Source organism: Gigantopelta aegis, chromosome 13 (assembly GCF_016097555.1).
Source record: "Gigantopelta aegis isolate Gae_Host chromosome 13, Gae_host_genome, whole genome shotgun sequence".
In the NCBI taxonomy this organism is placed as follows: domain Eukaryota; kingdom Metazoa; phylum Mollusca; class Gastropoda; order Neomphalida; family Peltospiridae; genus Gigantopelta; species Gigantopelta aegis.
The window spans coordinates 12,399,807-12,426,213 of record NC_054711.1 but is presented as its reverse complement, the minus strand read 5'-3'; the positions used below and the strand labels follow the sequence as shown (position 1 = coordinate 12,426,213).

The 26,407-nt window shown below is 35.3% G+C and overlaps 1 protein-coding gene across 1 annotated transcript; it reads left to right on the top strand.

Annotated features, from left to right (window-relative positions):
* Positions 1-1,336: 1,336 nt before the first annotated feature.
* LOC121387129 (receptor-type tyrosine-protein phosphatase T-like) lies at positions 1,337-26,407 on the top strand. Its single transcript, XM_041518152.1, has 19 exons — positions 1,337-1,445; positions 2,641-2,787; positions 5,846-5,989; positions 7,248-7,350; positions 8,435-8,505; positions 9,137-9,435; positions 10,435-10,522; positions 11,455-11,531; positions 11,934-11,970; positions 12,519-12,616; positions 13,654-13,779; positions 14,380-14,525; positions 15,045-15,180; positions 15,799-15,945; positions 16,722-16,752; positions 22,704-22,768; positions 23,250-23,366; positions 25,173-25,295; positions 26,246-26,407. The coding sequence occupies exons 1-19, from the start codon at positions 1,337-1,339 to the stop codon at positions 26,405-26,407; spliced, it is 2,226 nt and encodes a 741-aa protein (XP_041374086.1).

The window sequence follows — 26,407 nt, the reverse complement described above, 5'->3', positions numbered from 1 at the left end:
TATATTTCCCTAATCCTAGAGTAGAGGAAATATCCTTTTTCAGGTGGGGGTGTGTGACGGAACATGCTCTTATCTTTTCGCCTGTGGCGATGTTAATTGTTTTAGAGGGTCATGTGCACTTGGTTACGTAATACCTTCGCGCGACCGTACCCCCTAATACACACTTAGACCAGATGTGGAGGCCATGTGGCCAGTAGTTACGTAATACCTCCGATAGTGCGGTTTTACGACCGTGGTTTCTGGCGAACTTGGCGACATCTAGTCTGACCATCAAAGGAAATATGCCGTCTTGGTCGCTGTGGAAATATCCCATGATAGGGGCAGTACCGCGATGTGCCCCCAGGGGATATTCGGCTTTTGTAATAAATAGCTAGGATTTTAGATTTATCGGGGAGAAACATATTGGAAGGCTTCCGGGGAACGTGTCCGTTTGGACTGGTAAATATATATTTCTGCTCTGTTGTATAACCGTGATGTGATTGATGTGACTTTAAATATTTTAATACTGTATTATACCAATATTATTTAGACAGTGTTTCCGGTAATCTGACGAAGTAAATTGTAGGCTTCACTGTTCTAAAATTATTAAAGCTTACATGTCATCCTAGAGGACCTAGGTAAACTGTAGGTTATTGTCTTTATTGTGATATGTACCAGTATTAATTCTGTATTACAAGGTTACTGAATGAGTAGTTAAAGGTTAATTAAAAATTAATCAGTTAGGAATAGAGTTGTAATTCCTTTATTAATTAAGTTCCCCTGGCAGCGTTTCTCAATTATCACACGTGTGCGTGTTGTATCACGGTGAAGTGATTAGAATATTGTATAAACTAGACACCTAGTGATTAACTAATTAAGTGATTAGTTCTGGGTTGTTATTATTTTGTTGTTGTTAATTAACTACTGCGGCAAGTACATTTGTCAGCGTAGTGTTAATACAGATTCCAAAGTGTATTGTGTTTTGTTGTGTTTTCTAGTGAACTAAACGTGCTATATATATATACTTTATATAAGATCTTATCTCTGATATACCTAGAGCCGAGCCACTCGGGTATTGGACTGCCCGATACAGAGAGATCTAATAGATATACAGTTAGGAGAGATATTTGGATAATCGTGTTTTATTCAGTTACGGGTATTATAGGATCCCCGTGACAAATACAAATTACATAGTAAGCTGCTTGTGAAATGTTAATGGATATTGCATAATAGGATGCTTGTAAAATTACTTGCCTGCATATTGGGAAGCCTTCCTAAGTTGATTTCCTAGAATATACTCCATTGCTTTATTGTATACCATTTAGGATGTCAAGCTACCTATGGATTTAACTGTAACATGTCCTGTGATGTTAGACACTGTCTTGGTAGTACGTACTGTGACGTGGAGTACGGAAGATGTGTAGGTGGTTGTCAAGCTGGCTGGGAGTTACCTGACTGCACAACTGGTAAGTGGTTCAAAAGTATTGCTGTTTTTATTATAATAATTTATAATATTGTTGCTGTTATAGTTGTTGTTATTATTATTATTAATAGTAGTAGTAGTAGTAGTAGTAGTAGTAGTAGTAGTAGTAGCAGTAGTGGTAGTAGTAGTACTAGTAGTAGTAGTAGTAGTAATAGTGGTGGTAGTAGTAGTAGTAGTAATAGTAATGGTGGTGGTATTAGTAGTAATAGTAGTATTAATAGTGGTGGTAGTAGTAGTAGTAGTAGTAGTAGTAGTAGTGGTGGTGGTATTAGTAGTAATAGTAGTAGTAGTTTCCCTCTCTCTCTCTCTCCCTCTCTCTCTCTCTCTATTATTACTAATAGTAGTAGTAGTAGAAGTAGTAGTAGTGGTGGTAGTAGTAGTAGTAGTACTAGTAGTAGTAGTAGTAGTAATAATGGTGGTAGTAGTAGTAGTAGTAGTAGTAATAGTAGTAGTAGTAGTAGTAGTAGTAGTAGTAGTAATAGTGGTATTAGTAGTAGTAGTAATAGTGGTGGTATTAGTAGTAGTAGTAGTAGTAGTAATAGTGGTGATATTAGTAGTAGGAGTAGTAGTAGTAATAGTGGTGGTGGTAGTAGTAGGAGTATTAGTAGTAATAGTGGTGGTAGTAGTAGTAGTAGTAGTAGTAGTAGTAGTAGTAGTAGTAGTAGTAGTAGTAGTAGTAGTAGTAGTAGTAGTGGTATTATTATTATTAGTAGTAGTAGTAGTAGTAGTAGTAGTAATAGTGGTGGTATTAGTAGTAATAGTAGTAGTAGCAGTAATAATGGTGGTATTAGTAATAGTAGTAGTAGCAGTAATAATGGTGGTATTAGTAATAGTAGTAGTAGCAGTAATAATGGTGGTATTAGTAATAGTAGTAGTATGTAGTAATAGTGGTGGTATTAGTAGTAATAGTAGTAGTAGTAGTGGTAGTAGTGGTGGTGGTGGTGGTGGGTGGTGGTGGTGGTGGTGGTGGTGTGGTGATATCTCTCTCTCCTCTCTCTCTCCTCTCCTCTCTCTCTCTCTCTCTCATACATCTCTCGACTTCTCTCTCTCTCTCCGGCTCTCTCTCCTCCTCTCTCTCCCTCTCCTCCCTCTCTCTCTCTCTCTCCCCTCCAAAGTCGAAGTGCTCTCTCTCTCTCTTTCTCTGTTTCGATTATAAGTGTGTTTTTATTTGATCGCAGAGTGTCACGGTGGTACTTTTGGACGCGGATGTAAATCAAAGTGTAGTGAACGACACTGTAAAGGAGACAGCTCATCTTGTGATGTTCAGAATGGAACATGCCAACATGGCTGTCAGCCGGGATGGAAGAGTTCAAGTTGTAATGCCCGTAAGCAATAAAGCAATATACATTATTTTTGTATAATCCTTTAACACACACACATACACACACGCACGCACGCATGCACGCATGCACGCACACACATTCATAGTGTATAACAAGTGTATGATTGCTTTCACTGACTAACCCCATAGAGATTTGGCATCAGTATGACATTTTATAATAAACATTTGATACATTATTTTTACTGAGAAGTTAGCACAATATACTTTTAAATAGTTTAGAATTTTAAATGTTTGGAGTCTCTCATATGCTGTACATTTTTATACCTGTGTATATATACATATATTTATATTCTGTGATTTATGTACAGCATGCGACCCTATAATTTGTCTTCTTTTTTTCTATAATATCTTATTTCAGCATGCACCAGTGGCTTATATGGCGTTAATTGTGCATTCAGTTGTTTAAAAAGACACTGCCAAGATGGTCCGAAGAGCTGTAACAATGTCAATGGTTCTTGTGAAAGTTTGTGCCAGAAAGGTTGGAAGGGAGTAGACTGTACAGGTACACTGGTATTTATCGACATAGCTATTTGAACTGTGTAAACAAAATCCTATGTACAAAATATGAAAACAAACAATTGCTGCTGATATATATAGTGGGAAGCTTGCAAAAACGTTTGCGTCTAAATGTATTCACTGCATCACTACCATCTTTGTTTTCGGTCAATAAATAATTTTTAAAAAATCTAAAGTGGTTATTCATTTCCAGTGGACACTATATTTAATTGTATAGTATACTGCTCACAAAAAGTAGAGGATATTTCCAAATACTACCAAACCACTGTAACATTGAAATAATTTCGACATGTATTTCAACATTAATATATCCATAGCTTACACGTCCACTGGGTTTCATTGGTTTTAATAGCATGAAAAATGTTTTAAGTCCCACAATAAATGTGATGCCAGTCAGTGATAGAGTCATGAAAATCATAAGATATCAATATCGTGTTTGACCTCCTATAGCGTCAATACATGCATTACACCTTTGTTGCATGGTTCTTATAAGGCGGCCTATTGTCATTTGTGGAACTGGATGCCACTCTTCCTGCAGTGCCTTTCCTAATTCTACCAGCGTTCGTGCTGGTTTTTGACATTGCTGAATATGTCTATGAAGATATCACACGTGTGTTCTATAGGCAAAATGTCAGAGGGCATTGCTGGCCAAGGCAGTCTGGATTTAAAAGAATGCTCGCGCAAGGCTTTTGGACTGGTATGCATATTCAACGATATATATAATGCACATTATTGCTTAATATCAACAAGTATAATCTTATAGTCAATTAATAAAACAGTTAAATGTGACGGCTATTATATATAATGGGCGCAGCCATTTTGTACCATTCCAGTGAATACACCCTCTGGCGAGCCGGTGGTTACGTAATACTTAACGTGTCACATCAGAAAATTAGTCTTAACACAGTGTAGCCAAGTCATTATTGATCACGAACATGTGATGTGATGTCTTAATTCCCCAATTGTGTTATTTCCTTCGCCCTCGAATGCAATAGGGGGAAGGAATGGCTTTTACAAGTATCTTAATTGGTACTTTATTTGCTTAAAACAAGCTGCGCGTGCACGTGCTGTGAGGATTGTAATAGCTTGGTAACAATTGTAACAATGCACCGGCTGACATTGGAGGAACATCTTGTAGGTAGTACTAAACCAAATAACTTTCGAATTTCGAGGTTTGATAGAGCAGTTAATACCACAAGTGCTGGAATTGGTGATAAATGTGTGAGTTGGTTGTAAACAAAATTAGTTTCATCTGGGCTAAAAATGTGTGTAATTTTATTTCATCTAGTACCACTGTGTCAAGTAGCCTTGTGCTTGTATAGGGTACCTGAAAAAAATAAGTACTCAAATTATGTGTGGAACTAGGGTAGTTATAGACGTTACCCATTATCTCTCTAAGGGTGAGGACTTGTAGTATTTATAGTGTTTGTAGTGTTTGTAGTATTTATTTACATGCTGCAGGTAGGAGTTATAATATTATTGTCGTCTATGGGATTTGATTTGGTGGTATACATGCTTTAATGAAATATCCATAACATGTTAATGTTAAACATATTTTAATATCCCCTAATTTTTGCGAGTAGTGTATAATACCATACTTTAACGTCCAATCACATATTTGATTATTCTATAAATGCTCAGATTGCAATCTAATATAATGCGTGTGTGTTGTATTTAGGTAGTCTATTTCTCCGTTTTTATAGTTAATCCATCATGTTTAGTATGAACATTATATAATACCCGAAGGTTTTACATCATACATACAGATTTTAAGTAACGTATAATCAATCGTTCCTGCAGCAGTAGTGCATTGACAGTATAAAGACAATATCAGTTAACTAATATAAATAATATTATTACGTATACATGCATTATATAAAAGTGTTTGTTCTTATAAATGCTACATGTTTATGTTATTTGTATATATGTCAGCATTAATATCCTTGTTTTAGGTTGATCAACCTTATTAAGCAATAAAATTAATGAACCAATCAGTCAATCAATCAACCAATCAATGCATGAATGAATGACAGAAATAATAACTTTACAATGCAGGATGTGATGGGAAATACGGCTCAGATTGTTCATTATCATGTGATGCCAGACACTGTAAAAACAACAATGCACCGTGTGATCACATGACCGGATCCTGTGATGGAGAATGTCTGCCTGGTTGGCAAGGTGCTACATGTACCGACAGTAAGTCGTTTAGTTGAAACAAAATATAATGTTATGAGTGTGTTGCCAGATACAATCATGCACACATTTCTCTGGATCTCATCTAATGTTTAAGCCTAAAACTACGTTACCAGTTTTGTTATTAACTTTGTGTAGCATTGTAGTTTGGGTTATTTATTTTGGAATGTCCTGTTTTGTTCCTGTAAGGTTTTTTCTTCTTTGTTTGTGTTTTCGTGGGGGGTGTTGGAGATTTGTTGTTGCTTTCTGTTCTGTTTATTTGTTGTTGTTTTTTGTTCTAGTTTATTCTTTTTAGTATTCCTTAAAAGAAAAATTGTTATCTTATTCAGAGTGCAGTAATACGACCTATGGCGATAACTGTGCAATGCTGTGTTCAGATAGACACTGTAGTAACACGGCATCTTGTATCCCTGAGACTGGTCAGTGTGAAGGTGAATGTGCATCTGGATGGACAGGAACTACCTGCAAGGAAGGTATAGTCTATATAGTATATATTATGCATTTAATAAACATAATATGTGACAATACTTAAGTTCATAACTGTTAGACCAGTATATACATTTATTATTCAGTGTATATTATGTAATTCAATTATATAACAATGTTTCATGATGAACATAGTAGTTTATGGTGAAACGCTTTTCATAGGACTATTTATCCCCACCTCAGAATAATTTTGGTTCAAGAAATATTAGAGGTCAAGATAACTACGTTTTACTGTGTTAATGTTTCTTTTGTTTGTACGTCTATATCTATATCTATTTCTCTATATATACTCTTCAAAAAAAGTAGGAGAAGCTGAAATATTAATATTAACTATTAGACCACAGACATCCTAGTAAAGAACGTTCAGGTCTGTTTATCAACACACTAAAACACATTCCATAGTTTGCACATGCATCACTCAGTTGCCCCGTACACGTTCGTGGGGTGTCATTGTCGAATTTGACAATTTCCAGGAAGGTCCATTAATCACTGTATATATATATATATATACACACACACACAGCTCGTGACGAGATCAAGGATGTCAAATGGTTGTGTGTACTGCCAACGTGCTACGGCATCTGTGATTATGTAATGTCGTTGTAAAGAAGTGGGTTTTTTAAGATGTCAGATGCATGTTTGTTCCTAATTTGCTCTGTAATGAGCATAACATTGATGTACGTTTGTTCCCGACAATTTGGGGTCAGATGGTGTAAATGTCATAGTAACGACGGTCGTTGTAACGAGGCCTGACTGTATGTATGTATGTGTGTGTGTGTATATATATATATATATATATAGATAGATAGATAGATAGATAGATAGATAGATAGATAGATAGATAGATAGATAGATAATAATGATGATGATGATGATGATGATATATTATATATAAAACTTGTACTATAGCAGTCATCATAACAAGAATACAAGTATTTACTCTCTAAGTGGATCCAGGGGAGTTGTTTTTCGCCATCTCCATAAACAGGCGCCAACACAGATAAACATTTTAATGCTATAAATATATTTTACTCCAAATAGGTAGCTTCTTGTTTAAAGAATCTGTCCCTGGTTCATGTTAAAATGTTTGGTGCAGTTGGAAATAATGTTACAAAAGGCTTTATTTGTGGGGTTTTATTGTTTCTTGTGGAGGTTTGGGTGGATGTTTGGGGGTCATTACTTTGCTCAATAGATATTTGTATTAGTTATTCAATATGTTTTAATTACAATTTACGTGTATTGCAGAGTCTTCAGCCTCAACTGATTTTCCAGTCGGACCTGCAGTTGGTGGCATTGCTGCTGTATTGGTTGTCATAGTTGTAGTCGTCGTTATTATTGTATTTGTCAGGTATATATATATATAATTTGTGTAACTCGTGATGACGTCATATTTCCGATGGAAGCAACTTTAGACTGTGATTTACTACAATTTGAATTAAAAGTGTATTTTAGAAGTGTTATAGGATAACTAGAATTCGCAGACCCTCGACAAATACCGATTAAATAGACTCGGTTGATATTATCCATATTAAAAAAGAGAGAGAGAGAGAGAGAGAGAGAGAGAGAGAGAGAGAGAGAGAGAGAGAGAGAGAGAGAGAGAGAGAGAGAGAGAGAGAGACAGACGGTGGATCCCTACTAGCATTATATATTCATTTTTGCTTTGATATGTAAGTATTAAACCATCAACTATATACCCCTAAACATTGCTACTAAATAACTGAATTTACCAGTAGAAGAATATTATATTTACAGCAAACATTTTAGTGGATAACTGACGGAACTGGGCGTATTCAGTTATTCCATAACATCATGCTAAGCAGATGTTAGTGACAAATTTTCTGTCTTCGTGCAATGCATCTGTGTCCAACGGACCTATGCAGTCAACTTGCCAGATTTTATGAATTCGCCAATTTCATATGTGTTACGACGTTTGTTTTATTTGACGACACCACTAGAGAACATTGCTTTATTAATCCACGGCTATTGGATGTCAGACTTATGGTAATTTCGACATTAAGTCTTAGATAGGAAACGTGTTACATGTTTCCATTAGTAGTGAGGGATCTTTTAAATGCACCATCCCACCAACAGGATAGCACATACCACGGCCTTTGCATATATATTACGATGTGACAATACAATAATAAAGTGGTGTATAAGTACATTACAATTTCGATATTCTTAAGTTATATATGCACAGAATATATAATGTGTGTCGTCGATTAATATGTAGATATTTATTACAAATAAATGCATAAATAGCGAAACGTAATACTCGTAACCATGATGTAGCAACTTGAGTCATTCACTGTTCACAATGTATAAGTCTCCCGTGTATAAATTCTGCTGAAGGTATATATGAATTCCCCCGTGACATGATGGCATCAATTCTGGATCTCATCGAGTTGTCTATTTGTGGTATTTATTTTCAGGAGACGACAAGCGAACAATAAGGATCGTTCTGAGCATACACCCCTTCCAGAAAAGACTGAAAACCCTAGGGGTATGTCTCGTCGATAATAATATTCATTAAAATTTCAGAACAGCACAATCACTTACACAACACTCGAAAATCCGTAGATGCTTTCACATTGCATAAATGAATCATTGTTTGTTTTTGACGATAACCACTCTAATTCAGTGTTCTAGCTAGGATTTGAGGAGGGCAGGGTGCTCACTTATTATTAGGGCACTTTCTGCGGGAATAATTGTTTATGAAGGCAGTAATTTATATACCATAACCGAAAAAAAAAACTGAAATCCAAATTGAGATGAACAATGCATTGTTGTGATATAGAGTCTATATCACAACAATGCATTGTTGATCTCAAGGTTGACATGGTAAAATATTAACTGCAGAGTTCACCGGGAAACCCGCGGTTCCATTATTAAGTTGAGTGCCACCCCTACTCTATCAATCATTTTATCCTGCAACCACTATTTCTATTGGCCGATTATGATGACCGATAAAAGCAAAGACATAAACGTATACCAGCAGATTTTAATATGATATAGAAGTATCTCTGATTTCTCAGTTTGGGTCCATTTTAAAAATGAACAATAGTTATACTATGCATCTTAGAAAAGTTACTACAAAACATAGTATTTGTGAAAACCTTCAAAATTATTTACAGAAAGGAGACCTGTTGCAGCTTATGAACATGTCTACATCAACGTTGAATCACCTGCAAGATATTCAACCAAAACTGTTGAAATAAATGATACCGACGTCAGTGACGTTGATGAAGGAGAACCTGAAGAACAGGAAACTGACGAGGAGGAGGAGGTCAAGGATGCTGACACGTATTACAATGATGTCCAACCAGCTCCTACTCCGTTTAGTGTGCCAGAAGGAGGATTTGACGTCGCAGAACTTGAAGATATCATAGACAACATCAGGAGACAGCCTGGCGGATTTGAAGCAGAATTCCTGGTAAAATATTTTAACTTTGTCACTTTGCCTTCTTCTTTTTCGTGAGTGGTGGTGGAGGAAATGGTGTTTTGTTGTCTTATTCTGTTGCTTTGATATGCTTATTTTAATGGGCGGATGGTTCTATTATTTGTATAGCAATAAATAACAAATGTCTACAATAACAAACAAGACTTGTTGAACATGACCAGTGTGAATGACAAAACCAGTATGCATGGTCAAACACATATTTCGGCACAAACTACAGTTGTATAGGCATTTGTCAAAATAGTGGTTTATTCCACGAATCTCTATCCAGTGTTTCGTCTACAGGAGGACTGTCGTGGCCTTTAATGCCACTCACAGACTAATGTTCTAAATCATAACTAACACTGGACTGAGCTCACTGCAATACATATAGCTCTGAAGACATGTACTTAAGATTACAAACTTACAGGTCCTTGACATCAGCAATCAGTAGTAGTTATCGGGTCAATGTGAACGTTAGGAATGCAGATATTTATCTCATAGAAATGTTCAACTATTATTTGAGAACAACAAAACAAGTGTATGTTTTATTTGCTAGAATGTGAATTTGTCTATGCATACTAGTTTTACGTGTGCGATGATGTATATGAGTTTCTTTGAGTAGACTGTCCTTTCATATGGATGAAGGTGTGTGTCGACTGTGTATGCACATGTGTATGCATGTTTATCCAGGTGTGTGTAATGTCTGTACAAGCCCTTGCCTGGTATCTGTATGTGTATGCACGTGTTTTATGACTAGTGTCTGTTCCTCAGGCCGTAACATTTCATCACAAAGTAAAACGAAACATTGCTTTCATATGGATAAAGGTGTGTGTGTGTGTATGACATCGGTGTGTGCACACGTGTATGACCTTGCCCGGTATATGTATGTGTATGTACGTCTTTTATTACTATTGTCTGATCCTCGGGCTGCATCAGCCCACCATAAAGTAAAACGAAACATTGTTAAATAATTTCATCAAATTATGATTTCAGAAACTACCAAGTGGGTTCAAGCATCCATACACCGATTCACAGATACAAGAAAACAGATGCAAGAACAGATTTGCTGGTTATTATCCATGTGAGTCTCTTCTTCTTTTTTTGTTATCAGAAATAAAAACAAATCAAACTTGTGTTTAATTTGTGAAGCAAATATCATGACTTTCGTTTCTATACTTAGTTTGACAATAGTGGATGTATTTTTCGTGCTAGGATGTCGTTAAACACTAAACATCTTTAAAGGGACATTCCTGAGTTTGCTGCAACTTTTAAGATGTTATCCACTAACAGAGACTTTTTAACAATTGTAATTAGATATCAAATATATTTTTCTGCATAATATATATATATTAGTGGATGTATATTAAACGTGTTTCTGATCGTTCTAATATCTGTGCCAGATTAAATTTCATATATTTCCTCAAATATATTTGTTCGTACGTACGAAATTATTTGAAGACAAAATTCAGTTTGTGCTTCTTACAAATATTAAGGCGACCAGAAACACATTGCATATACAGACACTGATATTCTAAGCAAGAAAATATATTTAATATGTACGTTTAATCGTAGGAATATTTTATTAGTCGGAAACATCTTACAATTCAGCAAACTAAGGAATGTTCCTTTAAAATGACAGATTTGTATTGTGCTTGTGCATTGTATAAGTGGTAAATGAAAATATATTTCAGGATTGATTAATTATTTTATTTTTATTCATTTTATTTATATCTACCGAGTGTTCATGAAACTTTCAAAAGTGTACATAACATTGTGTTCATATAATGTTTCACCGTTTATTAATTAAACAATTGGCAATATATTTATAATTTTTATCAGCTCGCGTTTTGTGTTGCATACGTATATGTATGTGTAAGTATGCACATACGAGTGTGTGTGTGCGTGAGTGTATATTAATTTTATAATTTAAAAATAATTCATATTTAATTATATTTTCGCTTTGTCCAAGATTATGTTTCGATTATTCCATTATAATTTTTCTGTTTATTACAGATAACAATAATCGTGTGAAATTATCTCCCTTGCCAAACCTACCGCACTCTGATTACATCAACGCCAGTTACGTCGATGTAAGTATTTAAAATCTTAGCTTAGTTAACGTTGTTGTTAAATATAATTAGTTTAGTTAATGAAATTAATAACTTGACCTCAGTCTGGTACAAACTATAGATAAAAATAGTTGGTCAATAAAATATTTATCAATTACCGATAGGATAATTCTAATATTGTATGTCAGTTGCATTTTTTTGGTTCCAAGCATTCAGTAACAAAACAGATCCTGGTGTATTTACAAATTATACATAATTTATGGTATATCAATAAATTACATATTATATAGTTTCAAAATTGCAATTGCCCAGGCATTTGAAACGTGTGTTATATTTGAGAATTATTGCAACTCACATATCACATGTCGGCTATGTAATATGCAAATATTGATTCATATTGAATTTCTAAACGTACTCTTTCAGGCGTATGAAAAGACGAAATATTTCATTGCATCGCAAGGTATGGAAATATGCATCCATATATACATTATTAACAAAATGCCTTAACACATGAACTTTAACATATGAAACTGAATCCCTGCTTCTCACTGGTAATTAGTATTTGTAAATATTTTGATTCAAACGTTGTATGTATTTGTTGTCATGTATATTGAAATAAATGTGATCTATCTGTGATATTTGTATTTATGCAAAGTTCTTTACACTGTTTTTATTTAAATCTTGATTTTTTATATTGATGTTGATCATCACCTTATTTGTTTGCATTACCATAGTTTGACACCCAATAGCCGATGTATTTTTCGTGCTGGGGTGTCTTTAAACATTCATTCATACATTGATTGATTGGTGGTTTTTCTTTTTAATATGTTGTACCACATATATTTTGTTAATTAAGATTTATTTACCATAGTTTGACACCCAATAGCCGATGTATTTTTCGTGCTGGGGTGTCGTTAAACGTCTATTCGATTCTATTCTATTCATTCATTAAGGTAAGGAACCCAAAACAAAATATGCTAACAGATTAATATTCATATCACATTTCAGCTCCAAATAATGTGACTTTACCAGATTTCTGGAGGATGATCTGGGAACAGGACTGTGGACACATCGTCATGTTGACAAACCTAGTGGAGGGTGGGAAGGTTTGTATTACGTGACTGTTCTGTGGTACTCTTTTCCCTCTGTATATTTTAGTAAAGAAAATCAATATTTGTTTAACGACACATGATTTTAGTAAAGAAAATCAATATTTGTTTAACGACACATGATTTAGTTAACTCGGGTTAAAGTCGCAATCCTCTTTGTGTTGGTGCAAGAAGTGTGGAATCTGCACGGGAGGGGCTGTCCTATAGAGGAGGCACTAGATAGAAATCCATGGAATCGACAACTACTTTGCCAATTCGGCTCTGCATTGTGCAGAGACAGCATCTGATCATGTTTTACGGTTTTTTAGTTCAGGTTTAAACTACAGTTATGTGATGTCTAACAGATATTTTGACATTAAACCCCCTGTCGCCACATACCACTTTTGTTGATGCACCATCATGCACTGGATGAGAAGGAGATACACGAGGGAAATCAACCTTACAGTCCATAATACCTCATTCGAGCACTGTACCACAGAGATACACCCCACCTTGGAGTATCGTGGTGTAAAAGTTTGACAAGTTCAACGATATCATTTAAATAATTATGTTTCATTCATCGATTTATAGATACAAGTATGATGATGCGATATAGTAGATTTGTCTGGAAGTGGAAATCATATTTGTGCCAGGCAAGGATGTATTGTCCAGAATAGAATAGCTTTGCATGTTACTGTTCTCCAATAGTTGAGGCACTAGATAGATATTCATCGAATCAAAACCACTATTTTGCCAAATGTCCATTCAAGTCTGCAATGTGCAGACATACAGTCTCGACTGTGGATAACGGTATTGTCGTTCAAATTAATCAAATCTAGAAAAACAATCGGTTTACAGAATAATACATTACAGAACAGTTTAGTACCAGAACAGTTCGAATTATATCGCCTAACTGAATAATTTTATAAGCATATGTATCTGTCAAAAGCAAAAATAAAAGTTTGCTTTATTTTTTTATTCACCAAGATATAGGATAACCTAAAGTAAAAATGTTACACAGAAGCATTTTACAAATGCTACATGTTCTCCTTCAGCATAAATGTGAGCCCTATTGGAAGGATTCTGGTTCGATGCATGTTGGGCTTTTTGATGTAGTGGTCAAAGATATCATTGAACGAGCAGATTATACCATCAGAAAGATACAAGTCACCCAGAAGAAGGTAAACATAGCTTACGTAAACACTCAAAATGTTTGCTATCGATAAACTAGTTCTTTATATTGTTTAAAATAATGCTTATGTATAATGTCTAATCAATATACATTGTGCATGCGTGAGTTTCAGAGTTGCAGATGAAATAGATTGAAGTTTATAACTCAGGAGAATTGAAAAGAAAAGTTGGTAATCGTCTTCTTTTTTCTTCTCAAAATTCGGCTAGGAAAATGTGTTGTAAAGTTGAATAGATAAGGATGTTGAAAGATAAAACGTTTTAATATTCAAATCAACAAACTTTAAAATTTTATTATTTTTCATGGGGTAAGTGGGGATCACGAAGTAATTTATTATGTGGCCTAACTGGTCTGTCCTGCGAAAGACAACTGATCACCGTCTGTTTTTCTGTTATGTTATTTATGGAGAACTAATAAAATATTAATACATTGATCTCGGAAAGCATATTGTTAGGTCATGTTATATGAAACCATAAATCATGAAGACCTACTTTGAAAAATGACTAGATATATTCATTAGAATCACACTAGGTACATTTTCATTGTAGCAGCCTTGACCTTGTTAAATATTTGTTTTGTGATTATTTTCCAGTCTAAGAAATGCAAGACATTTGACCATTACCACTTCACATCATGGCCTGACCACGGAGTACCTAAAGTGTTGGATTTACTAGAATTCTTCTGGTTGACACGAGAGACTCCTCCGTCCCGTCCTGGTCCTGTCCTGGTGCACTGCAGGTAATAGCTGCTGAGTACTAGAATCATCAATTACCCAACCCTACCAACTTTGTTTTAGGATTGGTTGGAATTCCATCATCGAACATCAGTTATATAAATGGATTGCATCAAAATATCAACTATTAATAATACAACTGGCTAGATTATTTATGAATTTAGATGATATTTGAACTATGACAAAGTTTGTGGTGTTCATCAACATAGACACATTTGGATGTAATACCTAAATTTTAGGTATAATACACATTCATATATCTGTGATATTTGTATTTTTGCACAGTTCTTAACACTGTGTTTTATTTGACTTTTCAATTTTTATATTGATGTTGATCATCACTTCATGTTTTGAATTACAATAGTTTGACACCCAATAGCCGATGTATTTTTCGTGCTGGGGTGTCGTTAAACAGTCATTCATTCATTTTATGTTTTTGTTCTTATAATCGATCTTTGCAACACTACAGTTTGATCATAACTGTGTTGATCAGTTATGCAAAATGAACTGATTTTTTTTACCAGTGCTGGGATTGGTAGAACTGGAACTTACATTGCTCTACATATCCTGACAGACGAGGTGAAGAAAGCTGGAAGAATGAACGTACTGGAAATGATGACCAAGATCAGAGATCAAAGAAAAAATATGATCCAGACAAAGGTCAGTTATTAATCTAATTAAATCAGTACAAGAAACCCGTTATTGCAATCAAGTCCATATCTCTGCACAATGCAGAGGCGAATGGGCGTGTGGCATAATAGTGGTTTGATTCCATGAGTTTCTATCTAGTATCTCTAGGAAGACAGCCACTTCCGAGGAGATCCCCTACCGGACAACACATCCTTCTTGTATCGCCACAAAGAGGACTACCATTCCAAGACCAGTTTACTAAGTCAAAACTAAAACAGGACAGAGCTCACCGAGATAAATATAGCAGACATAAATTATTTAATAACTAATAATTAAAATAAACAAAGGATGGTTATTGCTTTACCAAATAGTAGATACACATTCGTTATTAGTGACACCAATAGCAAATAAAGATCAGTTATTAATTGGTTTAGATTTAAGCAGAATGAGATGGATAGATTGGTTAGTAGTTGACCAAGGGTAAACATATATTACTTACTAGGTTAGCTAAGATCGGACATTAGTTAGTATTCAATTAATTACAATTTAAATTAAATAGTGAACATGTACATAATATATATTAATATGACCTAACACGGGTACTGACTAATATCTTTTACTAATAATTTGTTGGGTTTTTTTTTTCAGAATCAGTATGAATGCCTTTTTACGAGTATGCTCGAGGTTGTAAAATATGGACAGACAAGTATGGCCACATCTACTTACACGCAGAAATATGCTAAACTCAAAGGATCTGTGAGAATGGGCCACAAAACACTCGACGAGCTAGCTGAGGTATGCACTCACCATTGTCGTTTATCATTGTTTTCACAATATGAAATATTTGTTTCGATATACAAATTCTGCCTGCTGTTTAGTAAAACAAAAATGTACATATATTTTACGGTATTATTTTGCAGGCAGATTTGTGTTAATACCGTTTAATTCTTTGTTACCATAAAGACATTAGTTTATTAGTAGAAGCAATGTACAATCGTTACGAAATAATGGCTAGTGGAGAATATTAATAAACAAATGAAAAGCACATAATTTGTTTACTTTAAGAATCTCTGTAGTCCCATCGTGCTGGGGTGTCGTTAAACATTCATTCATTCATCCATCCTCTATAGTCCCCTGCGGCCATTTTTTTCACACTGTGCAATACAACATATTGAAGAATGTATAATGTTTATATATTCCACCTTCAATTGATTACCGATAGTCCTTAGCAAACCACAACCACGTGTAATATGTTCATGTCAAACGTACATAATCCTACTTGTGTCAGCTGTGGGGTAATTTTAATATGTTGCCGTCAGCAGTATTCGAATATTTCAAGAACGTTCACTTTCACAAGCACACAACGTGTTATTTTTAATTACACCCCCCCCCCCCCCCCCAAGTTTATTACCTTCAACTAGAAATTGATCAATGCAATGCATTTTATGCACCAAGTCTACTGATAAATCATTAACTTTATTTATTTATTTATTTATTTATACATTAGTTAATTAATTCAATTATTATTATTGTGTTGTTGTTATTATTATTATTATTAATTATTATTATAGGTTATTGCATCTACTGACATATCTGATAAAGGTAATGTATGCTATCAATTATCTGTTATTTTTATTTTTTTAAAGTTGCTAAATGTTGATTGTTCCACATAAGAAATGGGATATAACTATTTGAAAAGCATAATTACAACAAAAAAAACATAACATGCATTTATTAGTTAAATTTTTGTATAGTGTGGTCTTAATTCTAAAACTAAATTAAAATATGTTCAGCGTTAGGTATTTTCTGTCATATTTTTTATTATCTTGCCTTAACGAAGTCAAAAGCTGAAATATAAGTTTTACATTTCCGATGACAGAAGCAGTGGCAACATCAACGTTTGTGAATAGCTCCAACATTACGTGCTAGCAATTTAAAGGGACATTCCTGAGTTTGCTGCATTGTAAGATGTTTCCGACTAATAAAATATTTCTACGATTAAACTTACATATTAAATATATTTTCTTGTTTAGAATATCAGTGTCTGTATATTCAATGTGTTTCTGGTTATCTTAATATTTGTAAGAAGCCCAAACTGGATTTTGTCTTTCAATAATTTCGTACGTATGAAAAATCTTTTTCAGGAAATAAAATGACATTTAACCTAGTACCAATATTAGAACGATCAGAAACACTTTTAATATACAGCCACTAATATTTTATGCAGAAAAATATATTTGATATGTAATTACAGTCGTCAAAAAGTCTCTGTTTGTCGATGGCATCTTAGAAATTGCAGCAAACTCAGGAATGTCCCTTTAAAGGAGCTCAATCACGGATTTAGTGGGCCTTATTTCTCTAAATATGCATTATAAATGGAAATTACATTCATTTGGAATACCAAACCTAGTTATTGTATGATCCAAAACATTTTAATTGAACTACGATTGAGGGAATTCCACGACACGATTCAGTTTTAAAATTTGGAACTCTTCGTTAAATGAGACATTTAAAATACGGAAAAACAGACTCGTAGTGATGAGCCTATATATACGACAACCGTACAATGTATTTTTGGATTTTATATAAACGATCGGCGCGTATAGAGACTTGGGAAATGAGGGCCGGCTATATACATGGCAAATAATTAAAAAAAATATTATTTCATGACAAAAATAACCGTGAATACGCTGAAATAAAATAATAAACAGTCGGAACATGAATTCACCATTTATTATTATTATTATTATTATTATTTCGGTGTTAATGTATAGCGTAAAAACAACCCAGTGTACTGTTGCATGTTTTGTCGTCTAAAGGTTGGCTAATTATTACTTAACCCAGTTGAATCCAGTTCTACGTGCAGGGACAAGTTCAGTCTGCCGTTTGTGTGTGTGTGCACGCACGTTAATATTGCATTTTTATAGCCAAAACTCCTCCAGATAAAACACCTCCCCTCCACCCCAAAAAGTTAGTAGTAGGCTAATAATAATAATAGTAGTAGTAGTAGTAGTAGTAGTAGTAGTAGTAATTGTGTATTATTATTATTATTATTATTATTATTATTATTATTACATGTATTATAATGTTGGTAAAATCACGTCGCGGTGGGGTGGGTGGGGGCGTTTGTTACAGAAATATTACATAAATTTAGAGGGGGACCCGGGTGTGGTCTTAGCTTTACTAGTAACCTATAAAAAAATTGAGCATTTGAGATGTGACTAAATACATCAAAATAACCTTTTAGTCATATTTATTTGCTGTAAAATTAACTCGTTTTTTTTTAATCTACGTAAGCAGCCTCACAATTGCACTCAGTGAAAAATTATTAAAGGTAGGGTCAACTCAAACAAGAGCCTTGTGTGTTGGAAAGATGCATACCCGGACCACCAACACATACTGACACTTTAACAAATGAAAAACGCATAATTGTAGAGTGAATAAAAAGTCATGATTATTCCTGCTAACTGGGGACAGCCATTTTGTTTCGTTTTTACGACGTCCGGTGGTATAGCTTGGGGCGAAGTGACGTCAGCTCCGTCCATCTCCTCTATGCATAGTGTAAACAAACGCTCTAATTTACGACAAGGCGCTTCGCTTTCGTCAACCTGACTTGTAAAACAACATAAATGACTTGATAATATAATAAACTATTTAACTAAATATTTCAGTAGAACGAAATGGAGTTGTAGTATTTTTATTTTTTTTAAAATCCAAAGAAAAAATGCATACTATTAGGCCTATTGGTAGGGCACGTTCGAGCAAAAACGACCACTCACGATACCCAAATGATACTTTTCTTTTCTTTGGGACGACATAATTGGTCAGTTTTGTGATTTTAGATGGGAAAGTCTAATTAATCAAGGGTTTTACAGAATTACTTACAGTAATAAAGCAGGGCGGTTGGTAATGTCCATTACGATTTGAGGTGTATCCGTGCTGTTATCACACAATACTCTGTGATCTTCATAAAAGAGGAACGTCTTTTTAGTGTGTCTAGACACAGTGTCTGGGAACCGTCTAAATATACACCTGCCAATCAGGAACAACAGGTACAGGCCACGGAAAGAAAAGACCAATTAACAAAGAAAACACTCCGATTATTGTTTCAGTACGTGGGTTAATTTATGTACGAAACATAATACAGTTATTTCAACACTTTGACAATGGTGGTATATTTTGTATTGAAAAATAATATATAATTGGTGCTAGCTTATTAGGATGGATATTATTATAGAACATTGCGATGCATCCGCAAAAATCAGGTATGTTTTGTTTCTTCAGTTCGAAGACTAATTCCTGACGTGACACGTTAGGTATTACGTAACCACCAGCTCGCCAGAGGGCGTATTCACTGGGATGGTATAAAATGGTTGAGCCGTCACATTTAACCGTTTTATTAATTAACTATACGATTATACTTGTTGATATTAAGTAATAATGTGCATTATATATCGTTGAATATGCATACTAGGCCAAATGTCTTAATTGTCCCCTCCTTTAAGTTCAAACCCTGTGGTTAGTTTGTGTACTGTCCGTAGTAATTTCTCTTTCAGTTAATCTACCTCAGCAGCTGATAATTTGTAATTGTTATTTTTATTTATTTATTTATTTATTTATTTATTTATTTATTTACTTATTTATTTATTTATTTATTATTATTATTATTATTTTGTTTGTACTGTAGGGACAATATGACGCTATTCATATATCTATGGAAAACGTACACAAAAGGGTCTGCTAAATTCATATACTTCCCCACTCCCTCCCCTGTTCAGAAAATGCATTGTTCGTACAGTACTTAGTATGTATTCCTCCTGTTCCAGATGGTTCGGTAATATGGATCAATCAAATACATGTATTTATTTACCGCCTATATATAGTTTTGCTGTGAATATAGCCAGCCCTCGTTAGTGGACGCTATATACACGGCCTTCGTATATATAGTCACACCGTATATAAACACCGCCTAGTTCAGAGTATTCTTTAAAAATGTAACAATTCCTATCTCAAGTCAGCTGTTATGGCATAATTTGCATGATAATGAATTTGACAAGGTGAAAAATGAAGGTGTTCATGATTCAGATGTTTAGAGTTTTTCGCGTACGACTAACGATAAATTTACCTATAGATGCAAAGGCCTAACTAGTCGGGATTGTCGACGTTTAACATGCTTCTGTTACTAAAATAAATTAATGTATAGGCCTAAGCTGATTATCATTCAGTACATGTTTTTATTATTTTTTAATAACTTATTTTCATTGTTGTTGTTTTTCTATTTACCCTACGTCACAGAGGACGGTCAAGCGTTCTCGTTACACGAGCTTGGTAAATCGTTTTGACACTGCGGTTATTCAGGGAATGCCCGTCACGTGACTCAAAATAATACGTTACACCTCTGCACTCCAAATAGCCGTTATTTTTCTCAGAATTATGGACCGTACCCATAATTCAATTTTTTTTTTTATTGGTGGTCATATAGATGATTGAATAAAGTACTTTTAGGTACAAATCAAATGTATATATTGTCATATAATACCTTGTTGGGTCAGTAATTAGGTCAACCATCTGTGAGAGAGCACGTTCAAGTCCTAGATCAATTAAATATTATTTATATATGCAAGTACATGGAGGAGGTTCTTGTCTGTGGTGGGTGATGTTTCTAGGGACACAAGACATGCTGCCCTCAATAATATATTAAAAAAGAACATTTGTTCGACCCCCTACCCTGCACACGTGTCTGAATTACACCTATATATACTCTTCAAAAAAAGAAACGCAAAAGGGTACAAATGGGTTATAACTCCGATTTTATGTTTCCTACCGGTTCATGCTTTGTGAATATAAGGTCATTGCATGTCCCAAACACATTCCCACGGTTACATTCGATAAAACGCAGCTACTGTACAATAAAGTTCCAAAATGTGAATATTCGCAAAAACGCAGCCACGTGCAAACCATGTCACCACTGCACGTGCGTTGTCTGCACGTGCAACATGAACACCGACAGTATAAAAGTGCAGGGTGTTCGCTTGCCTGGCCTCTGTATCTGGCCGACAGTTGACAATCCAGGACATGCCACGTCTCAGTGAACCGCAGAGAAACAATGCCATCGGCCGACTAGACGCAGGCGAATCCAGAACGGCCGTTGCCAGGGCATTCCATGTGTCCCCAAGCACCATCTCCAGACTGTGGGACCGTTACCAGCAACATGGATCAACACGTGACCTCCCTAGATCCGGTCGACCACGGGTCACAACCCCCGGGCACGATTGACTACTGCCACCTCCACAGCCGCAGCAATACCAGGTTTGCGCAGGATATCCGACCAGACCGTACGGAACCGCCTACGTGAGGTAGGAATTCGTGCCAGACGTCCAGTTCGAGGTGTCATCTTAACACCACAACACCGTCGACTCCGACTGCAGTGGTGCCAGATTCATCGACAATGGCCTCAACTGCGATGGAGACAGGTGTGGTTCAGTGACGAGTCCCGATTTCTGCTCCGACGTCATGATGGAAGATGTCGCGTGTATAGGCGTCGTGGTGAACGTTATGCGGCAAACTGCGTGCAGGAAGTGGACAGATTCGGCGGGGGTAGTGTCATGGTGTGGGCAGCCATCTCACACACTGGCAGAACTGACCTGGTCCACGTGCAGGGCAACCTGAATGCACAGGGCTACATTGACCAGATCCTCCGGCCACACATCGTTCCAGTTATGGCCAACGCCAACGCAGTGTTCCAACATGACAACGCCAGGTCTCACACAGCACGTCTCACAACGGCTTTCCTACAGAACAACAACATTAATGTCCTTCCTTGGCCATCGATATCACCGGATTTGAACCCAATTGAGCATCTATGGGACGAGTTGGACCGATGCCTCCGACAGCGACAACCACAGCCCCAGACCCTGCCCGAGCTGGCAGCAGCCTTGCAGGCCGAGTGGGCCACCATTCCCCGGGACGTCATCCGTACTCTGGTTGCTTCAATGGGCAGGCGGTGCCAGGCAGTTGTCAACACACGTGGAGGCCACACCCGGTATTGACTCCAGATGACCTTGACCTAGGTGGTGTGTCCTATCACTTACTCACAATGGACTAGAGTGAATTGTGAACAATCCTGCAACATTTGGCAATTATCGGACTCACCATTCAATAATTAAATCAATTCTCCAAATGTTACGACAATGTGGTTTTGCGTTTCTTCTTTTGAAGAGTATATGTTCATACATTTGTTAATTTTGTTTTTATATAAAATACTCAATTAACGTTTCGAGTTTAGGTCTATTTTCATAAACTCTAAGATCTAGATCAATGAATCTTCGTTTATAATTGCATCTATGAACTGTCATCTCAATACATATAAACAAACAGGTAGAGATTAGTAAATTAAAATGTTATTATTTGAGAAAAATGTGTTAAAGAATGTGTGTACTTGGATGAACATATTTGAATGCAGCTATGATTAACTCTGAACACGTTTATAGTAGGCGGTGCATTTAATAATGCAGTCTTCTTGTGTACAAATTAGTTTGTATTTAATTGTCTAGGTCTTCCACTGAAGAATAAACTTTGGGTTGGTGGAAAGGATGATCTCTTTGCTGTTCAAGCTCCAGTAAGTAAGATTTTGGTACTGGAATTGTATATTGAAATTTTCTACTGTTTTAATATTAGATGTAATTAGATTTGGGTACTTGTTTCTTTGTTAGATGTTCCTAACCTTCACAAATGTTATATTCATAAAAACTATTGCTATACGTGTACTTCAAAACATTGTTATATATGTATATAAGTATTTTATATTTTAACAATTTAATTTTTTAGAAGTAAAGTCTTCTATAAAATATACTGGGGTATGTTTTAGGTGTTTAAATATGCGTTCATCTGGTTTTTACCTTTCGACTCCGCCTAGTGCAGAGATACAATTTTGAGCACGGAATATGGGTTTGTAATTTAGATTTCAAAGTCCAAGGTTTTTAATAAATTATTATATTTAATGTATTTTATATTTTATACTTTAAATTCCTCTTTTTATTTCTAAAATATTTTCATACAGTGCATCCTTAATTGTTTGGTTTGCTTGTTGTTTTTCCAAGTCGAAGATGCTAAGTAAAGGCTACCTGTTGGTTTACACTCCACAAAGAACGGAGAATCTGCTGTGGAAACTGATCATGGAGAATGATTCACTGACTCTTGTCACTCTGGGCAACAAGGTGCGTTACTATCAGAAAATCAGGATACATATACATACACAAACAAATAAGACACTCTCACTGAATCAGGATTTAAGGAAATAAGTTAATAAATAAGTAAATAAACAAATAGTCCAAGAGCTAGTAGGGAGTTTATTTAACTGAAAACGTCCAAAAGGTCTGAGGGTATTTTTGAATACCCTGATATATATAGTTTATGGAATGGGGTTTCTTAGTTGCCAAATCTATTCCATTTTTTTTAAATGTTAATGTTTTTAATAACAGTGTTAAAATCTGTGCCATGAAGAAATTAGGGGTAGGGATAACTGAAATGTCTATAGTTCAGTCAATATACAACATAAAATAGAAAATGACTCCTTATTTTAACGCTTCTGGTCGCTACTATCTATTTATGAAACAATGTAAATATTTTAATTAGGTCAGCAGAGGTAAAAGAGGTCAACACATGCTTAAAATCTGGGCCATATTTTGGTCAAACTTCTCTGTTATTTTTGTAAAATGTGGTTTATCAAATTTTTTAAAGTATTTTTATATACTTCTGTGTACATGAACGATGTCCTATGTAATGGCATGATTTTCACCTTTCAAGTATTTAGTAATGTATGTGACCTTTTGACCAATTTTAAGCGTCGGTAAAACATTGTAACCTTTTGTCCTCTGTTGACCTAATTAATCAACCAACCATGTAGAAATGCAGATCAATGATTATCTTATGTTATGACCTTCAATTTGAGTGGCAATATATAATCCTACCGTTAACACTTTCGGAGTTATGTTTCCCCTACCCTTACATACTGAACATTCCGACAAACTGTCATATCATGAAATCATGCTATTATATAGGATATATCGGAACCAGTTAACTAAATTTGTTGTTTTTCTCTTCTGTGAACACAGAAGTATACAAATTGTTTTACAAGATTTTATAAACCACATTTTACAGAAATGAGAGAGAAATTTGACCAAAACATGGCCCAGATTTTAAGCGTGTGTCCAAAATGATGACCTATTGACCTCTGCTGACCTAATTAAGATATTTACATTGTTTTAAATTCCATGAATAGATAGTAGAGACCAGTAGCGTTACTATAAGGGTCATTTTCTATTCTATCTTATATATTGACTGATCTACAGACATTTAATTATCCCTACCCCAATTTCTTCATGGCGCAATTTCAACACTGTTATTAAAAACATCAATATTTTTTTTAAATCGGAATACATTTTGGCAACTAAGAAACCCCATTCCATAAACTACATATATCAGGGTATTTAAAAATGCCCTCAGACGTTTTGGATCTTTTCCGTTAAATAAACACACACCTAGCTCTTGGACTTAAATACGTACCAGCTTTTCCAGAAACGAATCTCACAGAGAGCGTTTAAATGAAAGCCAAGCCAAGTGATATGTATTTCCTATTTTATCTTTTGTTAATAGGCCTAGGTACTGGACAGTTAAGTGGGATCGAATTTCCTTTTTCCCATCCCATCCAGTTGTCCAATACTTATACCTAAATGTTGTAATACGTGCTGTCCTCTCTGTGGAATATATAATAGAATAGAGTAGATGTTTAATGACACCCCAGCACAAAAACAAATTAATAGCTATTGGGTGACAAACTGTGGTAACAGCTTACGGATCCAGGATTGGAAAAGGGGTCACACAATTCCAAAAAGGTCATTGTGACCCCTCTGAGTTTCATTGTGACCCCTCTGGGTCATTACCATTGCTGATAATTCCAGTCGCATCAACATATATGATATAGGATGCATGTTGGACAATTAATTTATTAAATCTTATTTCAGAATGAATCATTCGTCCCACGCCCAAGTCATTCCAGTAACTATAGAAACGTGACTGTGACGACAGTGACAGAAACGCATGTGTCAAGAGAGATAACATTAAGAATACTTAGTGTTGAAATGAAGGTGAGATATCTTAGAGAAAAAAACCTGGAGAAAGAAAACCAACATATTTAAAGCATAATCCATAATGTTGGAAATTTCGGTTTATTAAGCATTGGTTCTATGAATTTTTTTTTAAAACACGTTATTCTAGTAGGACTGCTGTCCTAATGTAGATAATGTTGACAGGCATACATACATATATACAGGCATGCATTTTAGTAAAGTATCACCAAATAAAAACAAAGCAATACATGAAGAACAATATAGAAGCCACACCGGCCTCGGTGGTGTCGTGGTGAAGCCTTTGGCCATAAGGCTGGTAAGTACAGGGTTCGAAGCCCGTTACCGGCTTCCATTCAGAACACGTTTTAACAATTCATTGGGTAGGTGTAAGGCCGCTACACCCTCTTCTCTCTCACTAACCACTAACAATTTACAACTAGCCCACTGTCCTGATGTGTGTGCCCAGGGCAGCGTGCTTGAACCTTAATTGGATATAAACACGAAAATAAGTTGAAATGAAAACACAAATAGAAGCCACCCATTATTAAGTTATGGGACTACAAATCAATAATTTAAATATGTAAAATATGCATAATAAGGATATGATTAAGACATACTATGCCAACATTTGAGACACAGAGATTCAAAACCATCCAGTTTTAATAGACAAATAGTCGAATGGACCATTTGTTGATGGACAAAGGGACAAACACACTTGATGTTCGCAACTGTTCACTCATATTTTGAAATTTTATTATTTCCAATAAAAACAATTTGACTGTGAAACATATATTTCACTTACATATAATAACATTTATACACAATTTGCTTTATGTAAATATTTGGTGTAAATACTACATCTGCTATGTTCAGCACATAGCTATGCTGGATATAACAAGCGTTTCACCGTTTTGTTTTTAGACCATTAGCTATCAAATACTTAAAATACTGACTGTGGTGTTTTACAGGGATCAGATGAAAAGAAAGAAATTGCCAACTTCTCCGTGCAGACTTGGACCAACACTTCTAACTCGTCCACAGTGATCAATTGTCTAACAACTCTGACAGAACAAATCCTGGACAGACAGAACAATCTGAAATTTCACCCCGTCACGGTCGTCTTCGAGTAA